The sequence below is a fragment of the Macrobrachium nipponense genome, chromosome 2 (genome assembly GCF_015104395.2).
Source record: "Macrobrachium nipponense isolate FS-2020 chromosome 2, ASM1510439v2, whole genome shotgun sequence".
NCBI classification, from domain to species: Eukaryota; Metazoa; Arthropoda; class Malacostraca; order Decapoda; family Palaemonidae; genus Macrobrachium; species Macrobrachium nipponense.
In genome coordinates this window covers 112499131-112522668 of record NC_087201.1, presented here as the reverse complement: position 1 = coordinate 112522668, position 23538 = coordinate 112499131, and the positions used below count along the sequence as shown (strand labels likewise).

The 23538-nt window shown below is 38.1% G+C and overlaps 1 protein-coding gene across 1 annotated transcript; it reads right to left on the bottom strand.

Annotated features, from left to right (window-relative positions):
- Window positions 1–605: 605 nt before the first annotated feature.
- Window positions 606–21832, bottom strand: LOC135221499 (endoplasmic reticulum transmembrane helix translocase-like). The gene is made up of 4 exons (XM_064259236.1): window positions 21694–21832; window positions 6368–6476; window positions 932–1075; window positions 606–742 (listed from the first exon to the last, which is right to left on the bottom strand). The coding sequence occupies exons 1-4, from the start codon at window positions 21774–21776 to the stop codon at window positions 617–619; spliced, it is 462 nt and encodes a 153-aa protein (XP_064115306.1). The 5' UTR covers window positions 21777–21832; the 3' UTR covers window positions 606–616.
- Window positions 21833–23538: the final 1706 nt, after the last annotated feature.

Genomic DNA, 23538 nt, shown 5'->3' with positions numbered 1-23538 from the left:
TATAATGCATAATGTTGACAGTTTTTACTAAATAAAGTATCAACATAACTAAAGACACTACAATACATAAATACAGTATATTTACAAAAGTACCACTGTATAAAATAAAACTTTCTCCTTTACTAACAGCATAATGTAAAAGCTATTCCCCATACTTCACAAGCCGTTCACTTATCTGACGACCTTTGGATTATCAATATACTAATCTGCTTCACAGCAACCCCATAAATATATGGACCCCTTTTCCGCCCCTTAAAAAAAAAGGAAGTAAAATCTTGTTAATATCTAAGTTAATTGTATCTAATGAACGTTCTACTTTCAGTAAAAATTTGCTAACGAACAAGGCATCATAATTCATCACACTTCAGTTTTATAGGTGGTGTGAATTTTATTGTATCACTGATTACAATACAGTATTGATAAACAGAATATCAAAATAAATGACTGAATTACAATAAAGTCTCACTCGCAGAATACATGTATGAACTTCACGTCTACTAAAAATATAATAGTCATATGTTCAGTTTTGCAGATTCATTTTCATTTTGAACATGTATTCAGATTCATGAGGTAAAAATTTGACGATTCTTCCAAAATTACCCCTAAACCCTTCCCCTTAAGATACATTTCTTTTAAGTTCAGCAGGTAATTTTCCTTCACCAAACAGAAAGAGGCAGATTCTATCTCCAACCAATGATAAAGCAAAGTCTGCTACCAACACCTTCACAAGGATGTTCCGATACTGAGGAGGAACAAATTTGAATTACAATCTAGAAAGATGTATTTGCTGTACTGCCACTTTGTATGTACTATATATTGGAGCACCTAATTTTTAGTTCACTACAGCATTCTCACACTAATACTCAAGTTCTTTGCCAACCTGCTACTACACTATTCACGTTTGAAATAAGCAAATAAACATAAGACTTACCTCTGGGGGGAAGTCAACAATCTCGAACTGCTGTGCAAATTCTGGAATTATTCCTAACGCTAGCGCCATCACAACACCACCAGAGCACAAGAGGCTGTAGAGAAGTGCTTTGTTCTCTGACAGACTTTCCATGAATGGATGGCCCTGTATAGAATAATGTACTTTAGCAATCATTCTAAATTATCTCAAAACAACTGACTAATTTAATTCTAATCATTTGGCAATATGTAGAATTGTAAACTGAGGATTAGAAAAGCACATGTCTGTGGAACCGAAGATGTGTTGAAAACATATACAGGCTGAAAGATATTTGCATTATGCTATTTCAATTGTAGTAAGTAATATACATGTAGTACATATATGTAACTAATGATTGGAATACAAAACAAGACTTCCATTTCAAATTTATATTTAAATTATATAAAACAAAGAAACCACATAATTGTTCATTCACTTTAACCCTTAAACTCCGATTGGATGTATTAAACATCGACAAAAATTGTCTGTTGGGTGCCGAATTGACGAATGAAACGTCAACGCAAGAAAGTTTTTTAAAAATTCACGGAAAAATAGTTATAGGCCTACTTGGCGAAAACTTTTGTATCACCCACCTTGAGGGATGCTGGGAGTTCACGGATCAAGCTGTTGTTTTGCTTACAATCGTTACCCAGGCGCGCAAGCGCGAATTTCTTTCTACTCGCACTAAAAAGCATCAGTGACACATCTCGGAAATTATTTTGTGTTTGTCACTTTGACATAATTTTTGCACCATTTTAACCTTCTTACGCCGACTGGTCGTATTTTACGTCGATCATTTTTTTGTCTCCCGTGTGCCGGACTGGACGTATTTTACGTCGACTTACAAAAGTTTTTTTTTTTTTTAATTCGCGGAAAAATACTTATAGGCCTACCAGCCTAAAACTTTTGAATCACGCGCCCTTGGGGGATGCTGGAGTTCACGGATCAAGGTGTTGTTTTGTTTACAATCGTTACACAGGCGCGCAAGCGCGAATTTCTTTCTTGCCGCACTAAAAAGTATCTGTGAAAAATCTAAAAAATTATTTTGTCACTTTGACATAATTTTTGTACCATTGTAAATTAGCCGTTACATGAAGTATTATATATGAAAAAGTGTGCATTTTTTATGTAGAATACAACAATAAAATACTCATAATTGTAGCTTTTATCAGTTTGAGATATTTTCATATAAATAACGATAATTGCCAAAATTTCAACCTTCGGTCAAATTTGACTCTACCGAAATGGTTGAAAAACGCAATTGTAAGCTAAAACGCTTATATTCTAGTAATATTCAAGCATTTACCTTCATTTTACCTCAAATTGGAAGTCTCTAGCACAATATTTAGATTTATGGTGAATTTATGAAAAAAATAACATTTTCTTTACGTCCGCGCGGTAACTCTTCCGAAAAAATCATACGTGCGATTGTGGTAATGTTTGCACCATTTTAAATTAGCCGTTACATAAAGTTTTATATATGAAAATGTGCGCAATTTAATGTATAATACAACAAAAAATAATTGAAGGTTGTAGCTTTTCTCATTTTTGAAATATTTGCATATAAATCACGATAAATAGAAAAAAAACCACGTTCTCACTTTGACTCTACCGAAATGGTCGAAAACGCAATTGTAAGCTAAAACTCTTACAGTCTAGTAATATTCAGTCATTTATCTTCATCCTGAAACAAATTCAAAGTCTTTAGCAAAATATTTAGATTTATGGTGAATTTAAAAAAAAATCTTTCCTTCCCTCCGCACGCGGATTCTCCGCCACAAATCTCCGAAATGCGTATGTACCATTCTTGGAATATTTGCTCCGTTTCATATTAGGCATTTCATAAAGTTTTATATATGAAAATGTGCGCAATTTCATGTAGCATAACACGAAAAATATTTGAAGGTTGTAGCTTTTCTTATTTCCGAAATAATTGCATATAAAAAATATATATATAAAAAAATTCGACATTCGGTCAACTTTAACTCGTCAGATATGGTCGAAAACTGCAATTGTAAGCTAATACTCTTACGGTATATTAACATTCAATCATTTGCCTTCATTTTTAAAGAAATTGGAAGTCTCTAGGACAATTTTTAGATTTATGGTGAATTTTTGAAAAAAATATTTGTTTACGTCCGCGCGTTACGAATTCATGCATTATTTTGTGATAATATTTTCTGTGTGTTGCTTTGATCGTTTTACAATGTGTTATATACCAAAATTATTACAATTTAGTGTACATTACAACAAAAAAAAGTAACTTGTTACCTTTAACCGTTTTGCGGACAGCGCGATTTGAATACAATTATATATGAAATTTCGTTTTTGCGCTATCATAATATGGCATTATTTATATATGATAATGATAATTTTTTCATTTCCGATGGTTGCATACTAAACTTCAGCCAATGACAAAAAAAGGAGCCAAAAATGAACTCTTAATCTTGAAAACTAAGCGCGCTGTGATTTTTTGAAAAAAATATTTTTTACGCTTCCGCGCTCACTCAGAAACACCTCCGGCACACGGGAGACAATTTTTTTTTACCGCTTCGGCGTAAGAGGGTTAAATTACATAGAGTTTTATGAAAATGTGAGCAATTTCATGTAGAATAAAACAAACAACAACCCATGGTTGTAGCCTTTATCAGTTTTGAAATATTTTCACATAAATAACGATGTGCCAAAATTTCAACCTTCGGTCAACTTTGACTCGACCGAAATGGTAAAAAAACGCAATTGTAAGCTAAAACTCTTATATTCTAGTAATATTCAATTATTTACCTTCATTTTACAATAAATTGGAAGTCTCTAACACAATATTTCGATTTATGGTGAATTTATGAAAAAAACTTTTTCCTTACGTCGGCGCGGTAACCCTTCCAAAAAAATCATAAATTTTTGTCCGATTGTCATAATGTTTGCAGTTTTATAATAGCCTTTACATAAAGTTTTATATATGGAAATGTGCACAATTTCATGTAGAATATAACAAAAAACAACCCATGGTTGTAGCTTTTATCAGTTTTGAAATATTTTCATATAAATAATGATAAGTGCCAAAATATCAACCTTTGGTCAACTTTGACTCGACTGAAATGGTAAAAAAACTAAATTGTAAGCTAAAACTTACATTCAAGTAATATTCAATCATTTACCTTTATTTTGCAACAAATTGGAAGTCTCTGGCACAATATTTCGATTTATGGTAAATTTTTTAAAAACAAACCTTTTCCTTACGTCTGCACGGTTACTCTTCCAAAAAAATCAGAATTTTTTTTGTCCTAAAGTCGTAATGTTTGCACCGTTTTATATTAGCCGTTACATAAAGTTTCATATATGAAAATGTGCGCAGTTTCATGTAGAATACAATAAAAAAAACCCATGGTTGTAGCTTTTATTATTTTTGAAATATTTTCTTATAAATAACGATAAGTGCCAAAATTTCAACCTTTGGTCAACTTAGACTCGACCGAAATGGTAAAAAAAAATCTGAAATTTTTTTGTCCGAAAGTCGTAATGTTTGCACCGTTTTATATTAGCTGTTACATAAAGTTTTATATATGAAAATGTGCGCAGTTTCATGTAGAATACAAAAAAAAACACGGTTGTAGCTTTTATTATTTTTGAAATATTTTCATATAAGTAATGATAAGTGCCAAAATTTCAACCTTCGGTCAACTTTGACTCGACCGAAATGGTAAAAAAAAAACGCAATTGTAAGCTAAAACTCTTACATTCTAGTAATATTCAATCATTTACCTTCATTTTGCAACAAATTGGAAGTCTCTAGCACAATATTTCGATTTATGATGAATTTTTGAAAAAACAACTTTTTCCTATGTCCGCGCTGTAACTGCCGAAAAAATTAGACATTTTTTCGTCCGATTGTCGTAATGTTTGCACTGATTTATATTAACCGTTACATAAAGTTTTATATATGAAAATGTGTGCAATTTCATGTAGAATACAACTAAAAACAACCCATGGTTGTAGCTTTTATCAGTTTTAAAATATTTTCATATAAATAAAAATAAGTGCCAACATTTCAACCTTCGGTCAACTTTGACTCGACCGAAATGGTAAAGAAACGCAATTGTATGCTAAAACTATTACATTCTAGTAATATTCAATCATTTACCTTTATTTTGCAACAAATTGGAAGTCTCTAGCACAATATTTCGATTTATGGTGAATTTATGAAAAAAACATTTTCCTTACGTCCCCAAGGTAACTCTTCCAGAAAAATTTCGTCCGAAAGTTGTAATGTTTGCACCGTTTTATATTAGCCGTTACATAAAGTTTTATATATGAAAATGTGCATAATTTCATGAAGAAATACAACAATATTTTCATATAAATCACGATAAATGCCAGAATTTCAACCTTCGGTCAACTTTGACTCGACTGAAATGGTAAAAAAAATGCAATTGTAAGCTAAAACTATTACATTCTAGTAATATTCAATCATTTAACTTTATTTTGCAACCAATTGGCAGTCTCTAGCACAATATTTTGATTTATGGTGAATTTATGAAAAAAACTTTTTCCTTACGTCCGCGTGGTAACTCTTCCGAAAAAATCAGAAATTTTTCAACCGATTGTCGTAATGTTTGCACCTTTTTATATTAGCCGTTACATAAAGTTTTATATATGAAAATGTGCGCAATTTCATGTAGAATACAACAAAAAAAACCCATGTTTGTAGATTTTATCAGTTTTTTGAAATATGTTTCATATAAATAACAATAAATAGAAAAAATTCGACCTTCGGTCAAATTCAACTCGACCGGAATGGTCAAAAACTGCAATTGTAAGCTACAACACTTACGCCCTAGTAATAATCAATCAAGTATCTTAATTTGCAACAAACGGGAAGTCTCTAGGACAATATTTTGATTTATGGTGAATTTTTGAAAACAACTTTTTTTTACATCAGAGCGTTACGAATTCATACATCATATTGTGATAATATTTTCTCTGTGTTGCTTTGATCGTTTTACAATTTGTTATATACCAAAATCATCGAAATTTAGTGTACAATACAACAAAAAAATAATTAACTCATTAGCTTTGACCGTTTTGCTCACAGCGTGATTTGTATACAATTATATATGAAATTTTTTTTCGCGCTGTCATATATTCCAATATTTATATATGATAATGATATTTTTTTCACTTCTGATGGTTGTATACTAAACTTCAGGCAATGACAAAAAAGGAGCCAAAAATGAACTCTTAATCTTGAAAATTAAGCATGTTGCGATTTAAAAAAAAAATTTCCGCTTCGGCGCTCATTTGCGAACGCCGCTGGCATACAGGAGACACTTTCGGAAATACCGGCTCAGCGATTAAGGGTTAATCTTCCAGGGCAGTTTTACAAAAACATTAGTACATCTATACAATGAAAATACTTACCCGATAATTGATCGCAAATGTAGATATTTGTAAAGTCATGGATATAACATACACTGTACTATTCAACAAACTTGGCTCAAATTCCTTCTCCAAATCAACAAACTTCTCCCTGGAAATAAAAAAAAATGATAGCTTTTGAATGAAAAAGAAAAACAGAATGAGTCATATTAAATCATCCAATCAAAACCATCTCACAGCACATAAAACAGACTTTCAAGCTCTGGTAATTAACCTTAAAGTTACATATTATTTAAATCCAAACACAGAACCATAAAAAACCATTAATGCTAAAAAAACTTAATTAGGGGAGTTGAGTTCATATTCTTAACTCTCAAAGGGCAAATCAGAAAAAAGATAATTATATATACTGTATACAGCTAGTTGTCGACTTACAACTTATGCGATTTACGACTGATCGACTTTATGACCACCCACAACTAAAACAACTGGAAAGCAACTTGAGCAGGAAAGAATGGTGTCCTGCTGAACATACAACAGCTTTTCCCTCTCCACACACGCTCACTTTTTGACCTGCTAATGACTATAATCATGCATCGGCAACAAGGATATAACTCCAGTAAACTTCTGCCATCAAACACAATCGTGGATAAAATTGAGAGAGAATAATTTTAATCAAAACTTCAGGTCTTGAAAAATATGATATTATTATGATACAATAAAGTTTCATACATACTTACCTGGCAGATATACCTATACTTAGCTATCGACTCCGTCGTCCCCGACAGAAATTCAAATTTCGCGGCACTCGCTACAGGTAGGTCAGGTGATCTACCGCCCTGCTCTGGGTGGCAGGACTAGGAACCATTCCCGTTTTCTATCAGATTTTCTCTTCCACCTGTCTCCTGCGGGGAGGCTGGATGGGCCATCAATCGTATATATCTGCCAGGTAAGTATGTATGAAACTTTATTGTATCATAACAATATAATTTTCATACATTCAACTTCCCTGTCAGATATATACTTAGCTGGTTGACACCCTTTGGTGGAGGGTAAGAGACAGCTAACTATTGAATAGACAGGTAAACAACATATGTTGTAGGTATTTATAGACCTTGGTTCCTACCTGATTAGGTGGAAGACTTCGTGGCTACTGCCTGGGAGTCTGCTTCACCTCAAGAGCCTTAGCAAGATAGTGATCTGTGGCCAAGAGTTCTTGTGGGTCTGTCGATGGGGTCTTATCCACTTACTCGGCAGAGCCTGACTGGCATTTGTCAATGGGTGCTAATCCACTTATATGACAACACGCCTTATTTTAAGGAGCACACAACCGATCCCGATCACCCGATCCTAACACCTCTGTTAGTTCTAAGATTGTCAAGAGTTATCCCCAAACTCTCACAAACACCCTAACTCGAAATAAACACAGTCAAAAACGCACACACTAAAGTACAAAAAAAAAATTTTTGTACCCCACCCTCTGATAGTCAGATACCACTGGAGTTCCTTACTGAACCGAACAAGCGATGGCCGCCTGTGCGACATCTGACACTTCTTCCAGCAGGAAGCCAAGAACGTATCCGACAAGATGGTTACGTACACAAAATTAAGGATCGGCGCTTGCTCCAATACCCAGAACCGTCTCCGCTGACACAAACCGACCTAGAGAAAAACATTTCTCATACGTTACGCGCACGTCCTTCAAGTAATGAGATGCAAACACCGAGTTGCACCTCCAATATGTTGCTTCTAAGATATTCTTAAGCGACATATTTCTTTGGAAGGCAATAGACGTTGCGATAGCTCTTACTTCGTGAGCTCTCACTCTCAAGAGTTTAAAAGAGTCATCTGGGCAGTTCTTATGCGCCTCCGTAATAACGCTTCTTACAAAGAAGGCTAAGGCATTCTTCGACATCGGTCTTTTGGGGTCCTTTACCGAGCACCATAGACTGTGTTGCGAACCCCCATCTGTTTCTTTCTGTCCAGATAGAATTTAAGCGCTCTGACCGGGCAAAGAGACCTCTCTGCCTACTAGACTAGCCAGGCCCTTTACCTCGAAGCTCCTGGGCCAGGGTTTCGAGGGATTCTCATTCTTAGCAAGAAAGAGAGTCTGGAACGAACAAATAGCAGTCTCCTTTGAAGCCCACTCGTGACTCAAGGGCGTGCAGCTCACTGATTCTCTTCGCCGTAGCGAGAGACAAAAGAAATAGGCACTTCCTTGTAATATCTCGAAAGGAAGCCCTGTGAGGTGGTTCAAGCCTATCAGAAGACAGAAATTTTAGGACCACGTCCAGATTCAAGCTCTGAACTCTAGGTTCTTTTGATTAGGATGTTTCAAAAGAACGAATGAGATCATGCAAATCCTTATTGTTGGCCAAATCTAATCCTCTGTTCCTGAATACAGCCGAGAGCATACTCCTGTATCCCTTAATGGTTGGTACAGAAAGATGTGATTTCTCCTTCAAGAAAAGAAGGAAATCTGCAATCTCAGTCACAGAGGTATTGGAGGAGGAACAGCTTCTTCGACCTACACCAACTTCTGAACACCTCCCACTTCGATTGGTATACTCGCATAGTAGATGATCTGCGGGCTCTAGCGATTACGCTTGCCGCCTTGCGAGAAAACCCTCTCGCTCTGACAAGTCTGTCCTGTATGTGGTCTTGTTTTACTATTTGTGTAATAATTTTTTAAATTTATAAAATTAAGTCTTACTAATTCACTATAATACTTTCTTGAGTTAATTGATATTATCGCTGTTTACATTAATACTAAGATTTGAAAATAGTAAATAATTTATTTATCATACAAAAAACATACATCTCTGTAAGAGAGGGAGAGAGAGGATTAATATTTTTTTATTTTGTGATATTTAATCTTATTAAATTCACTAATACAGTATTAACGTCAAAATATTAATATTCAAAAATTAGTATATAATTTTTCTATCATAAATATGCATTTACTGATGAAAATAACATCAAAATACACTAATTAATTATTATTTTTGTCAGAAAACCCACCCCAATAGGTAAATTTTCCGCAAATAATGGGTAGATATGGTCCAGAGAGAAATCTGCGAATCTGTGAGTCCGCGAGCCTGGAGAACACTAATACGGGGGCCCAGTGTATATATATGTATGTGTGTGTATATATATATATATATATATATATACCATATTACGTACGTCATATCACATACGTGATTCATATACATATATCAAACTACAAATGTCCTTTAATATCTAATTCGCTCTACCCCGGAATATATTTTCATATATGTTTAACCGAGGGAGAATTTATTAAGCGATAATAGAATTGCCGACCCACAGGCGGGAACCATCGACCTCTCAATTCCAGGACTGGCAGTGAAGCCTGAGCCAACCTCGCCACCGCATGAGATATAAGATCATGCCGCCTCCCACCTCAAATACTTGCCGCGCCCAGGTATTTTTGTTTTGGAGACTGCATCAAGCCCATCTCGTTCTCGGTAGCGTGGTAGTGCTTTTCCCGCCCCACATAGTCCATCTTATACGTCATATCACATTACCGTGATTCATATACATATATCAAACTACAAATGTCCTTTAATATCTAATTTGCTCTACCCCGGAATTAATATATTTTCATATATGTTTAACCGAGGGAGAATTTATTAAGCGATAATAGAATTGCTGACCGACAGGCGCGAACCATCGACCTCTCAATTCCAGGACTGGCAGTGAAGCCTGAGCCAACCTCGCCACCGTAAGAGATATAAGATCATGCCGCCTCCCACCTCAAATACTTGCCGCGCCCAGGTATTTTTGTTTTGGAGACTGCATCAAGCCCATCTCGTTCTCGGTAGCGTGGTAGTGCTTTTGCCCGCACGTAGTCATATTATACGTCATATCACATTACTGTGATTCATATACATATATCGAACTACAGATGTCCTTTAATATCTAATTCGCTCTACCCCGGAATTAATATAATATTCATATATGTTTAACCAAGGGGGAATTTATTAAGCGATAATAGAATTGCTGACCGACAGGCGCGAACCATCGACCTCTCAATTCCAGGACTGGCAGTGAAACCTGAGCCAACCTCGCTACCGCAAGACATATAAGTTCATGCCGCCTCCCAGCTCAAATACCTGCTGCGCCCAGGTATTTTTGTTTTGGAGATTGCTTCAAGTATTTTGCCGTATTTAACTCAATTCAGAGCAATTTTCTTGCTTCTATTTAGCGTATATTAATCTTTAGAAACTACTGATATGTAACAACACTATTTTTCTTTATATGAAGTGTTTTTAAGTTGAAAATTTACTTAAATACATGAACTAGCCTTAGTTAATTTTTTCATTAATCGATGGCGTTTTTTTCTGGTTATCAGTACATATTTCCGAACTTGCCGAAACGCCAAAGCACCGAGAGGCCTTCATAAAATACAAACATAATGAATATGCATCTTTTCCTTGGCTCTTTTAAAAAGTTATGTAGTCTCACATTATTACGTATAATATTATAAAATACAAACAGTTATCTATGTTTTGGTTTGGAAAAATCAGCTGAGGGTAGAGGCCCTACTTAACATGATTCGGAGTGATTTTCCTGCTTCTATTTAGTGTAAATAGGTTATTTTTCGTTATATGAAATGCTTTTAAATTGAAATATGAATTAAATATGTACTTGTTGTGAACTCCATTGTTTTTTCTTTTTTAATGGGTGGTGTCGGGAGCATGTTATTTGGTGTAAAAAACTGATTAAGTTTGTTATTTCCCCTATTTGATAATACAAGATTTACATATTTATCTGTTATCGGCATGAAAACAACAGTAAAATGTGTTCTTTCATGGCCAGTATTTTTTATTAAAATACTTTTTTCTCCACTATTATTTGTGGTAGAGTTGCATCCAAGTTGCTGAAGCATAATAATTTATAGTCATTAGCAATGTGAACATTTTGTTTTCCCAGCTTCAGCTACAACTGCAGCTTAAATTTAGTAGTAAGGCAGTCCCCGGGTTACGACAGGTTTGGCTTACGACATTCCGAGGTTTAGGTGCTTTTCAATTATATTCACCAGAAATTATTTCCAGGGTTACGATGCATGTTCCAGGTTTACGGCGCCTAGAATGCTGATTTGGTAGAAGAAATATGACACCAAAAATGCAAAATAATCAATATTTGAAGTTTTTTTGGATGAAAAATGCAATAAGAATGCAGTTTACATAGTTTTCAATGCACCCAAAACATTAAAAATAAGGTTTTCTTAGGATTTTTTACGCTGTTCCAGCTTACAACAACTTTCGACTTACGATGCATCTCAAGAACGGAACCCCGTCATAACCCGGGGAGTGTCTGTACTATATTTCCTTGCCAATATTTTCTCCATACAAAATAAAGGTATAATGCAAAAATATTTAAATCCTAATCTACTTAATTAACATTATTTGCAACATATATATTTACTTTTTCAGTTTTGTTCACAATTTCAAATTTGATTAGGGCAATCCTCCATTAGTAATCAGTCATGGCCCAAGAAAAACAGACAATTAGTAAACTTGAAAGAAGTGAAGTTTTCGTCATTGTCGCTTTGCGAAAAAGATGCAATTAATTTATAATATATGTGTTTATGCAGTTAACATCAAAGAATTTTTTAAAAATTATGTAACAGCTATGAATGATAGCCACGTGCAGCCACTGCTTAAAACTTGATTTAACAAACCAAACCTTTGGTTCATGCTAATAAAGAGGATAGCTTGACATTTGTCAAAAACAGTGTGCGTTGTCATTCTCCCATCCGCTCGCTACTGCAAACCTCACAAGATTGATGATCATTTATGACCCAGCTCAAGATTAAAATGACATCCACAAATACAAAAAAACTTTTAAAAAGTGGCTTGTTAATTGTATACAAGTAAAGGAAAAATGAGACATTAGATTCTCATTCTATATATATATATAAAAAATAATTAAGATAATGGATGAATTCACACACAAGCAAAATGGTATCTCTTCCAATGTTGCGAGCAGTCTGCACCTGAGCATCAGAAAAATGACAAATTTGTAACTAATTTGTATTTTTCATAGCTAACAAACCTGAGGTCTTAACATTAGGATTAACTAGCGTCAAGCTGGAAACCGGTAGAATTAAAATTAAACTTGTGCGATCCAGGGACTATTGGCATCTATACCAGGTCATGGGGCATGTATACCTAGAATGCCCTCGGCATCGTGTGACCGACCCGCCAGTTATACTTCTAACCCAGTTAGACTGCTAGAGGGGTGGTTCGAGGTGGGCCTTTAACTGTTTAGACCTCAGGTTTGTTAGTTATGAAAAATACAAATTAGTTACATATTTGTCATTTGTTCATATACGAAACAAACCTTCGGCCTTAACATTAGGATAGACTTACTTATTGAAGGGAGGTAAGTCTCTAACTGACTGAGAGTTTGCCACCTAAATCCATTTCCGAATATTAGGAGCATTCTAAGAGAATGGACTATAGACCCTTGAACCAAAGATATAAGGAAATCTATTGGTTTCCCTCACTAGGTGCTGGTATCATGCCATGGTTTACAAACTATGGGGAAATAGAGGACCCTCCATTCTCATAAACCACTCTTGTCCCTTGTATCTGGGATCTACCATCACCCCTCCCTTCCTTATTACTGAGAGGGGTGTGTTGCTACTGAAAAGTATACTATACTCTAACATAACTTTACAGTATGGCTGACCACCTCACCTGCATCTAGTCTGTTCCAGCTCATGATGGTACTCTCCTTCATACTGCCCGTAGGTAAAGGAGTAGAAAGAAAGTAGTAAAAAAAAAAAAAAAAGGCCAGTCATCCCATTTATTCTACTTTCATACCTTCATCTTAGACTAGACACAAACTGACCCGCCAGGGGTACTGGATGAGCTATACCACTTGCTGGGCTGCCACCACTGAACCCAAGGAAAAGGTATCCAAGGATCTATGGGCAACATCTTTTAAATAAAAGGAAGTGAAAGTCGTTTGGCGTTTCCAAACACCAGCTTTCAGAATTCTCTCCACAGATATATTCTTCTTGAATGCCAAAGAAGCACTCAAGCCTCTAATGTCATGAGCCCTAGCCCTCTCCTGGCTATCTGACCCCTTTCTTCTGTCATGTAGGCATTCCTGATCGTTTCTCTTAGCAAAAACGATATTGTATATCTGGACACTTCCTTTTTGTTACGTCCTGTACTTACGAACAACCTCCTGCACCCTGGCCTGAGGTACCTTGTCCTCCTTAAGTACTCTCTTGTTACCCTCACGAGACACAGAAGCACCTCATCTTTGTCATTATCTACAAAATCTGCCAGAGAAGGTATGGAAAGAGTCAAATCTGCCGTCCACTATTGATGGGCTTTGAGTCTTGGCCAAGAATTCTGGCACAAACTCGAATGCCATTGACTTCCAACCTCTCGAGTGCTTTACAATAGATGACAGCCCATGTAGTTCCCCCACCCTTTTGGTTGAAGCTAGGGCCAATAAGAAGACTGTCTTCAGGGTCAGGCTCCTATCTGTGGACTGCCTTAGTGGTTCGTAGGGGGGTTTTGTCAGACTACTCAGTACCATGGTCAAATCCCAATCTGGGGCTTTCAGTTCCTTTGGTGAACATGACTGCTCAAAGCTCTTCATCAACATGGCCAACTCCCATGAAGATGAAATGTACACGCCTTTCATGCGTAAGACCGAGGCTAGAGCCGCCCTGTATCCCTTCACTGCAGACACAGACATATGCCTTTCTGTCCTGAGATATATCAGAAAGTCTGCTAATTGCTGAATAGTGGTACTGAGTGGAGACAAGTTCCCTCTACAACACAGTATGCTGACCATTTTCCTTGGTATACTGCTGCCGATGACTTTCTGATATTTCCTGCTGCTGCCGATGACTTTCTGATATTTCCTGCCATGTGCGCTGCTGCTTTTTGCAAAAACCCTCTCGCTCGCAAGAGATACTCGACAGTCTCCACCCGTGAAGTGATAGGGACTTCACCGACTGGTGGTACCTCTCCATGTGCCGCTGACATAGCAGGTTGTTCCATTGGGGTAACTCTCTCGGCATGTCTATCAGGAGTTCCAAGAGATCCGGAAACCATTCCGCCTTTGGCCATAACAGAGCTACCAGAGTCATTCTGAGGTTCTGAGACTGCATTACCCTGTTCAGAACCTGACAGATTAGACAAAATGGAGGAAATGCGTAGACGTCCAGATTGTCCCATGGGTGTTGTAGAGCATCTTCTGCTACTGCCTCTACGTCTGGGACTACCGAACAATACACTCCAAACTTTTTGTTGTACCTGGTTGCGAATAGATCTATGATAGGCCTTTCCCACAACCTGAGCATTCTGTCCACTACTTGTTGGTGCAAGGACCACTCCATTCCCAGGATCTGATCCCTGTGGCTCAACTTGTTGCCCACTACGTTTCTTTTTCCCGGAATATATCTGGCCTTGATGTCTACTACGTTCTCTACAGCCCACTGATGAAGTTGAACTGTCATCACATGTAACTGTTGAGACACTAGACCTCCTTGTTTGTTTATGTAAGCTACTACTGTGGTGTTGTCTGACATCAAAACCACTGAAGATCCCTGCACCCTCTCCCAGAATTCCTGTAGTGCTAGAAATGCTGCTTTTAGCTCCAGCACGTTTATATGGAGTTTTCTGTCCTTGCTGTTCCATTTTGCTGAAACCATCAGCTCCTCCATATGCGCTCCCCAACCTTCTAGTGACGCATCAGAGAAGAGAGCAGGAGATCCGGGGAGGGTTGCTGAAGGGGAACACAACTGTCAGATTGCTGTCCTTCACCCACCACAGCAAGTCTTTTCCTCACTTCTGCCGACAAGGGAATCTGCTCGTAAGGGTGATTTACTATTGGAGACCAGAACTCCTTCATCCTCCATTGTAGAGATCGAAGGTGTAACCTCCCTTGTGGTACTAGCTTCTCCAAGGAAGTTAGAACTCCCAGTACTACCTGCCACTGTTTTGCTGGCTGTGTTTGTTCTTCCAGAAATGCATTCACCACTTGTTTGCATTTCTCTACTCTCTGGTCTGTCGGGAATACTTTGGCTTTTATTGTGTCTATAACCATTCCCAGATGCACCCAGCCGTGACTTGGATCCAACTGCGACTTCTCCTGATTTATCACAATGCCTAAGCTGTTGACAAAACCGTAGAAGGTTCGCCCTGTCCCTGAGTAATTTCTCTCTGGACTTTGCTATCACCAGCCAATCGTCTAGATATCTTATTAGCCTGATCCCCTGAGCATGTGCCCATGTCGACGCGAGAGTGAACACTCTTGTAAAAACTTGAAATGTTGTCAATCTGGAGCACAGAACTTTGAACTTGAAAGCTTTCTCTGCAAGACTGAAGCGGAGAAATTTCCTGGAAGACTGATGGACTGGGATCTGAAAGTATACGTATTTCAAGTCGATTGTCAGCATAAAGTCCTTGATCCTGACTGCTTGTAGAACCGTCTTTAGAGTTTCCATTTTGAATCTGGTTTTTCTTATAAACAGATTCAAAGTTGACAGGTCTATTACTGTCCTCCAGTCCCCACTGGCTTTGGGTAAAACAAGGAAAATCCTGCTGTAAAACCCCTTTGACGGAATGGGTACTTGTTCCACAGCCCTTTTTCCATCCATCATCTTCACTTCCTCTTGCAGAATAAAAGCCTACTGAGGTTCTTGAGCATAAGCGAGGTGAGGCAATGGCTGTTCTGTTAGGGGTGGGGATACTTCAAAGGGAATCAAATACTCAACTCTGAGAACCTCCACCACCCACTGCTCTGCTCCCAGTTCCTGCCACACCTTCCAGTGATTTGCCAGGCAACCCCCCACTGGTGTGGCTGAGTGATGAAAGGCACCATCCTATCATCTTGAGCCCCTTCTCTTCCCTAATCCCCCTTCCTCTGTTATTTCTATTGTGAAAGGGCTGATGAGTTCATTTCTTTGGGGAAGAAGGTCTTGTTGCTCTATTAGGGATGTTATGCCTCACTGGCTTCTTCCAAGTATTTGCTTTTGCCTTACCTCCATAGGATTAGCCTGACTGCTAGATGTTTTCCTGACTGCATGCTGTACCAACCTATCGTTAGTGTCCATCCTTCAACTATCTATAGCTTCTTCTAGTATGGCCTCTGGCAACAGAAATTCCGACTCTAAGATATTCCCATTCCTCATTGCTAGCAGGGAATCCAAATCAACAGTGCGACTTAGTCTAGCCAAAGCTGCAGCCCTTCTCATTAACAGGATATTTGCCCAAGCATTGGCACTTAGATTTGTCAAGTACGCAATTGCTTTGGCACCTGATTGTAGTAATCTAATGAACATTGATTCGTCCACTGCCTTCTTCGTCACTTCTGAGGATGCAATCTTTGCAACTGCTGTCGACCAAAGATCCAACCAAGAAGCAGTCTGAAAGACAGAAAAAGCTGTTGCTTCTAACGTAGCAGTCTCTTGGCAAGTCATCGAAGGGCATTCCATTTTCACTTGATCGAAGGTTAATCCAGGCCTTAACCTTACCACATTTGGGTTAATTTGTCTAGACAGTAAAGGAACCGTCGGTGTCGTATAATATTTTCTATGTTTCATCATTGGAGGAGGGATAAACTTAAATGATCTGTTCTATCTTAAGGAATTATCCCTTCCCGCAATCTGTGCGTTTACGTGTTGTAAAATGGAGTCTGCATGATTAGAACAAGGCAATTCATACGACACCTTAGTATCCTTTTTCGCACCAAACGCCATGTCAATCCCCAGAGGATGCATGCTGGCAGGTGTTTCCGTTCTCTCCGAAAGGTTATTGAATAGACAAATCAAATCAATCACCTCAGCATACGAAGCCAGAAACTCTTGGTTCTCTCCTTCCTCCGGTTCTAGCATACTGTGCTCAGCCACTGATCTCCGCTGACCACCGATGGCTCGATCCCGAACAGTCAGCAGGAGAACGAGACCGCCTCACTCCTTCTCTGCTTGCGGATATAGAGCGAGAATCTCGCCTATATCTCCAAGATGAAGGCTCTCTCAAAACTGAGCTCACTTCCTCAACATGACAATTAATATCATCTCCAGCGACCGTTGGAGAATTCGGCCTTGATCCTTCATTTAGGCGGACAACGCCTTCCACCAACGTATCAGACGAGGTTGCCAACTCGCTATTTTTTGACCTTTTAATAGGAGCCTTATCATCTTTTCTCCATATTTTAAACGGTCTTACAGGCAAAACCGATATCTGTGCTCTATCCTTTGCTGCACTTTCCCCCCCCAACGCCAATTTCACCAACGACACTGTAGATTTTCTTTGATTCTTTATAGTCTCTACTGGCAACTCCGCGTCGGCCGTTATCCCATCGGCCGTCGACTCACTCGCTCGTTCAGACTCTTGTAAACGGCTGCGCCCACTAGCGTTGAGCTTACCAGCCACGGACTTCTTGCCTTTCTTGCTGACTGGGATGTGACCGTCCTGCCCCGAAAATGAAGAAGAATTCACTCTTCTCCTCTTGGCCCAAGAAACAGTCGCGAAATCCAGTATCCTCCAACGCTTGACTGGTACACGCTGTGACGTCATCAAACATAGCGAGGATGTCGAGCTAGAGGAAGAAGACAAAGAAGACGACGAATCATGCCGTTTCTTTTTGTCTTTCTTATTAGTTTTCTTCTCTAGATCCTGTAATTTCTTCATGACAATGTGTACAACTGAGTGAGAAAGCGTATTTGAGTCCGGAGGCCGCGAAGAAGACTGAGAAGCAGTAGGCTGTGACGTCATCGCGTCTGCCATGTCGGTGTGTGGCGTCGGTTGTGACGTCACCAATCTTGTAGGGAGAGACTGGGCTGCTGCTGCTGCTGGTATCCTGGCATTTGCAGCAAAACTACCGCCAACATTCCATATCGCCGTAACCAATGAAGTTGTTGGCGTAGCCGCGACATTATTTCCAATAAAGTGCAAGCCCGGGGGGATGAGGAATATTCAGTGCTGCCGGATTCTGCTGGAACCGTGACGCCATATAATGCAACAGCAAACCTTCCAAGGTTGGTACGCCTGGAAGGCCTAGCGCCGCCCACGTACCTTCCATCCTGTTCGAATCGGGAGCCGGCACCTGGAACAAAGATGGCGATGCCCCCCCCCCAATGCTGGGAACAAAGGAGCGTAAATATTATGCATCAAATTACCCAAAACTCCTCCTGGAGTTTCCGATAATGAACCACTAGGAGAAACCGAATGGGTATGGGACAAATCAAAGGCAGGTGGCGAGACATATGGAGCAGTCTGGTGTATTGCCGATACAAAAGAAGCCAGCGACACTTGGTCATCCAAAGATATCGTCGACTCCTTTCTTTTGTACTGGCCTTTCTCATAAAACTTCCTCCACTGTTCCACCGACCAACCACGACAAACAGAACAAGGATTAGTGATTGTATATACATTTTCCCTGCACCTACTACACATTGGATGAGGATCCGTCGACACCGAAGTTAGGAATCTTGAACAAGGATAGCCACTGACTCCAGGGCATTTCCTTTGTCTCGTCTTCGAAACGGAAGAAGATCCTGACGGCGATACAAAACACTCCATCTCACCACTTACTCTCTCTTACAGCTCACACCCACACTGAGCACACTCAGAAAAAGAGAATTAATATGAAAAATTAAATTGAAATGGATAAAAACGGGCAAACTAAAACCAGCTTTAAACAGATATACAGAGAACACGTCCTATCTTAAAGGCGGTAGAAAGATAACTGGCGGGTCAGTCACACGGCGCCGAGGGCATTCTGGGTATACATGTCCCGTGACCTGGTATAGATGCCAAGAGTCCCTGGATCGCACAAGTTTAATTTTAATTCTACCGGTTTCCAGCTTGGCGCTAGTTAATCATAGTGTTAAGACCGAAGGTTTGTTTCATACATGAACAAATTTGAATTTTGATGACTATTCTGAATGGTATACGCCTACTTAAAACTTTCAAATTTCATTATTTCAAAAAACAAAATCCAAAAGGCATCCCTCCAGAATATAAGCTTTTTCTTAACCACAACAAACAACAATGCCATCAACAGCAGACACATTCACATTATTTATAACATTCCATTGAAAGTATAAATACACATGTCCATGTCATTGAAAAAAGCACCACAAGCAACTGGTCGACAAGGTGGGGCCAGCACACCTTGTAAGGCAGTTTAAAACTGTCAAGTTTGCCACAACAACTGGGGGAACAACAGTCAAGATGGATTTAGAAATGAAATGTTCAGTAGGAATACACTATGTAAAGATGAAGGAACTTTCCTAATAATCCACCAAGCTATGTCTCCTGTGATGGCATTGCAAAACAGTTACTTAGATGTTAATTTCTTTCTTTTCCCTTTTCTAACCATTAGCAGCTCTTCTCACTTTAGCTATCGGGAACTGATTTACTCCAATTTAGCAATTTTCTCATTTATCTGATTATACTACTTCATTAAACATTTTCCTCTAGCTTCTGGCATTGCCCAAAGTAATGTATCCTTCACACCACTGCCCTCTTTCAAAGCTTCACTACTCATGTATTAGAATCATCTTCACTGCAACTAGCTTCATTTATAATCCTTGATTTTCCTCAAACCACTTTTCTTCTCTATTTTACTTCTATCCTCTGGCTTCTCTAATTTACTTATAAGAGCCTTAATATTCCTCATCTCATTTCGGGTTTTCTTTCTTTTTCCTCTCTGCATTTTTTGGTGTACACACAAGAGAGACTAAACTCCCACTTAAAGCACACTATTCTCAATTTCTCTGCTCCTAGCATGATTACTGTAATGGTTGTATAATGAAGTTGAAATTTCTGCATAAAGAACAAGTCTTCTGAGCTAAGTTACCACTAAGTGAAAAGAGGGGATGGATGATGCTGCCACCAAATGCCACTACATCTGCCTAACCTGGCAGATTTCTGGAATGTTTTCAGGCTGTATCTTTTTGTACTCATAAACCAAGAAGGCCTCCCCTAAGTTAGACAGCCCCTAAATTGCCACAGCTCCCAACTGAGCAGCACAAGCTTAATAATGAGCTCATTTACCACCTTGCATTCTCAGCAGGGAAAACAGTTTTACTAAACAAATCGTAAGTCCCCTGGGCAGCTGGACTTATGGTTTCTGGATAGCAGTACTCCAGTTTAACCCCATACACAGCAGCAGGGGGTTTCAGCTAGACAAGGCTCCACCACAGCAAAAAAGATCTGTCACCCAACAGAAGTTGACCCCAAATCAAGAGACATGCTTAATAGGACATGAAAGCAAAGGTCCATTCTTGAATCTCCATTGCACAGGAGTTTTTCATCCTAGCCTCTTGAAAAACCACAGGTGTTCAAAGGCCTTAATGATTAGAATTCCATACTCTGTTCTGACTATATAGGGTAGCTGGCAGCTGTTTTAACAAGATTTAGGGTAATTCTTTGTCACTAGTATCCCATTTACATAAAAAAAAATTTTCCAAGGCCACTTTCTTTCATGTAAATGAAGTTTGTTATTGATATGTTTTTAAAACATGATTACGATTAAATACTAACTATTACAACTACTACTGCTACTACTTCTACTACATACTAATAATAATAATTAGTAAAAACAACAGTAAACAATAACATACCCCAACTTGGTTATAATGTCAATGGGCACATAAAAAGTTATTATCTAACAATCCAAAAGTAACATACATCCACTGACATCAAAAGTGTTCCATCCAAAGTAGGAATCAGCTCTGAAAAGTCAATGTCAAAACAAGGCTCACAATTGGGTACTATTTCCTAATGTCACTCTATCTCTCTCTCTTTGATTTCTCTATAATTAACCTCATTAAAGTCATTGTCAGATGATATATCACTCTCATAATAAGGTGCACTATTCATCATTGGGTGTGACTCACTAACTACCACTCAAAAATAACAATAAAACAGTGATGCTCCAAAATAACATGTGCCAGGCCACATTCTCCTCCTCTGAAGTTGCCAACTGGCTGGCCATTCAGTACAGGAGGAGCTAACTGATGTTTCAGCACTTGAGTTATAGCTAAAATATGTTTGAGAAACATCACCAAATACCTTACTGACAGTTTGTGGATGTTTCAGAAATGTTGCGGTCCAAAAGGGTTCAAGATATAAATTTCTAATTATATTACCTTTATTTCATTGACTTTTTTACCCATAACCACGGAGTTGACCTCCCTTAACAGTCACTCCACCTTTACTTATCTCAGGTAGGTAATAAGAGAGAATTTATAAATTAAGAACACTTTAACTAAAAACTTTTAGATTACACTTTGTAACTCAAAAAGTAATACTACTGTTACAAAAAATGTAAAGTCAAAAGGATATTTCCCTGTAACTTACTTTGGCGGCGACCATTCGTTAGCATTTTTGACAAGGAATACTAGGCATGTGAAGTGCACTGCAAACTGCAGCAATACTGTCATGATTGTATAAACGTTGAAAATGTTGGGAAGTGGCCTCTCTTTGCTAAGAATCTTCAAGGGCTGTAAAAATCATCATAAACAAGAAAATGCAAATTAGGAACTAACATAGAAATTCATAAATAATACCAGATGAAAGTTAAACATCAACTTTTACAAAAAGTAGTTTCACATAATTTTTTTTAAAGAGATTTACTTACTTGGCAGGGGCTTTATTAATATTTTCTACTGTTTTATCATAAAATAGTTTTCATAGGTTATTTATTTGAACAATAAAATTCTAATGGAATTAGAAAAAAGGACCTGGGTTTCTAATAAACTAAGGTATCTGGAATTCTGTAGTTCCATTCTATAATTGATCATGACTGGAACAAAATTTCTAAATAACTGTGTGGTACTGAACCTTACAGAAGAGAATGCAAGGCTATAGGAATTAATTGCATAGACAACAGTACTACTCAATGGTGCACAGTAAAGTTCAAGAAAATTTTAAGGATGAGGGGGAAAAATGATTTAAAACATCCAACAACTTATGCAAAAGGAAAGGCAATATTCAGAATAGTGAAGAATAATAGAATTAAAACATTTTCCTATAATGCACAAGTACATGTGTCTTAAAAACAATTTTTAAAGCAACTGAAGAAGAGGTAGACTAGATATTTCCTGCAAAAATTATTAAGCATCAGTCAGGAATAACACAAACTCTAAATGAGTTACAATTAGTTAAGAAATATATTTGGTGTTAGGGTGAATCTAGTTTTCTAGATCTAATATTTCAAAACTTATTTTTGGTAGTGGTCATTGAGTCCTCAAGGATTACCCTTTCCATGGTCTATCCAGCGCTCCATGGTGACGAGACTATGTCAAAGAATTCCCCTAACTGGTCTTGTGGCTGGGTAGCATTGTGTCATAATGATAAACATCATAAAACATTATGATAAACATTATAACACATGGTAGAGCATAAATGGGCTCAAGATACAAGGGCATTTTGTATTATCCTCAGCCAATGCTAATACATACCCAGTTTACCTACATCAAAACTGCAAAAAGTCGTTATGTGCATACCCACCGTCATATTGTTTACATACAACCAAAATCCGACTAATGCAGGATAATCCCTTACCCAAATCACATGTCTTTTCATCAGGGAACTGGGAGGGTTTTAAGGATTCAACAGCAACTACCAAAGATAGGTTTTTCCTATGTCAAAACCTGTTGTTTTTTATAGTGTAGTCGCTGTCTCATCCTCAAGGAGCTTTACAAAGAAACTGACAGGTGATGAAAAGCTCTTGAATTTTAACCCCAACCCAAAATTTTTGGTCCAGGGTCAAGCCATTAGGTTCAAGGCTCCAATCTTTATTCAAAATAAAATACCTTTAGGTTTCGTAGCAAAGGCAGGCCAGTGGTTTGCCGCTGTAGCGCCTATGGGTCAAGAGTATCCATGCCACCTACCGAAACACAGTGTAGTCGAATTTGTTTGAGTTTGTGGCAAGTGTTGCTAGAGTGTAGGAAAAATGGACCTTTTCATTCAAGATGTCTGCCGTGACCTCTAGGTAAGCCTTAAGTGCTTGAACTGGGAATGCTGCTTTGTCTGCTAATTTCTAGTTTATTTGTAGAGATTTTCCTTCTGAAAGGAATCCCATTTTGGCCTTGGCCTGGGGAACAATGAACAGGCCAAAGGAAAAGTAATAATGTTGATTCTCGGCCATTTGCACAGTGTATTGTCCCCCATCTAAGAGAGCCCAGTTTGTAGTGCAAAAGA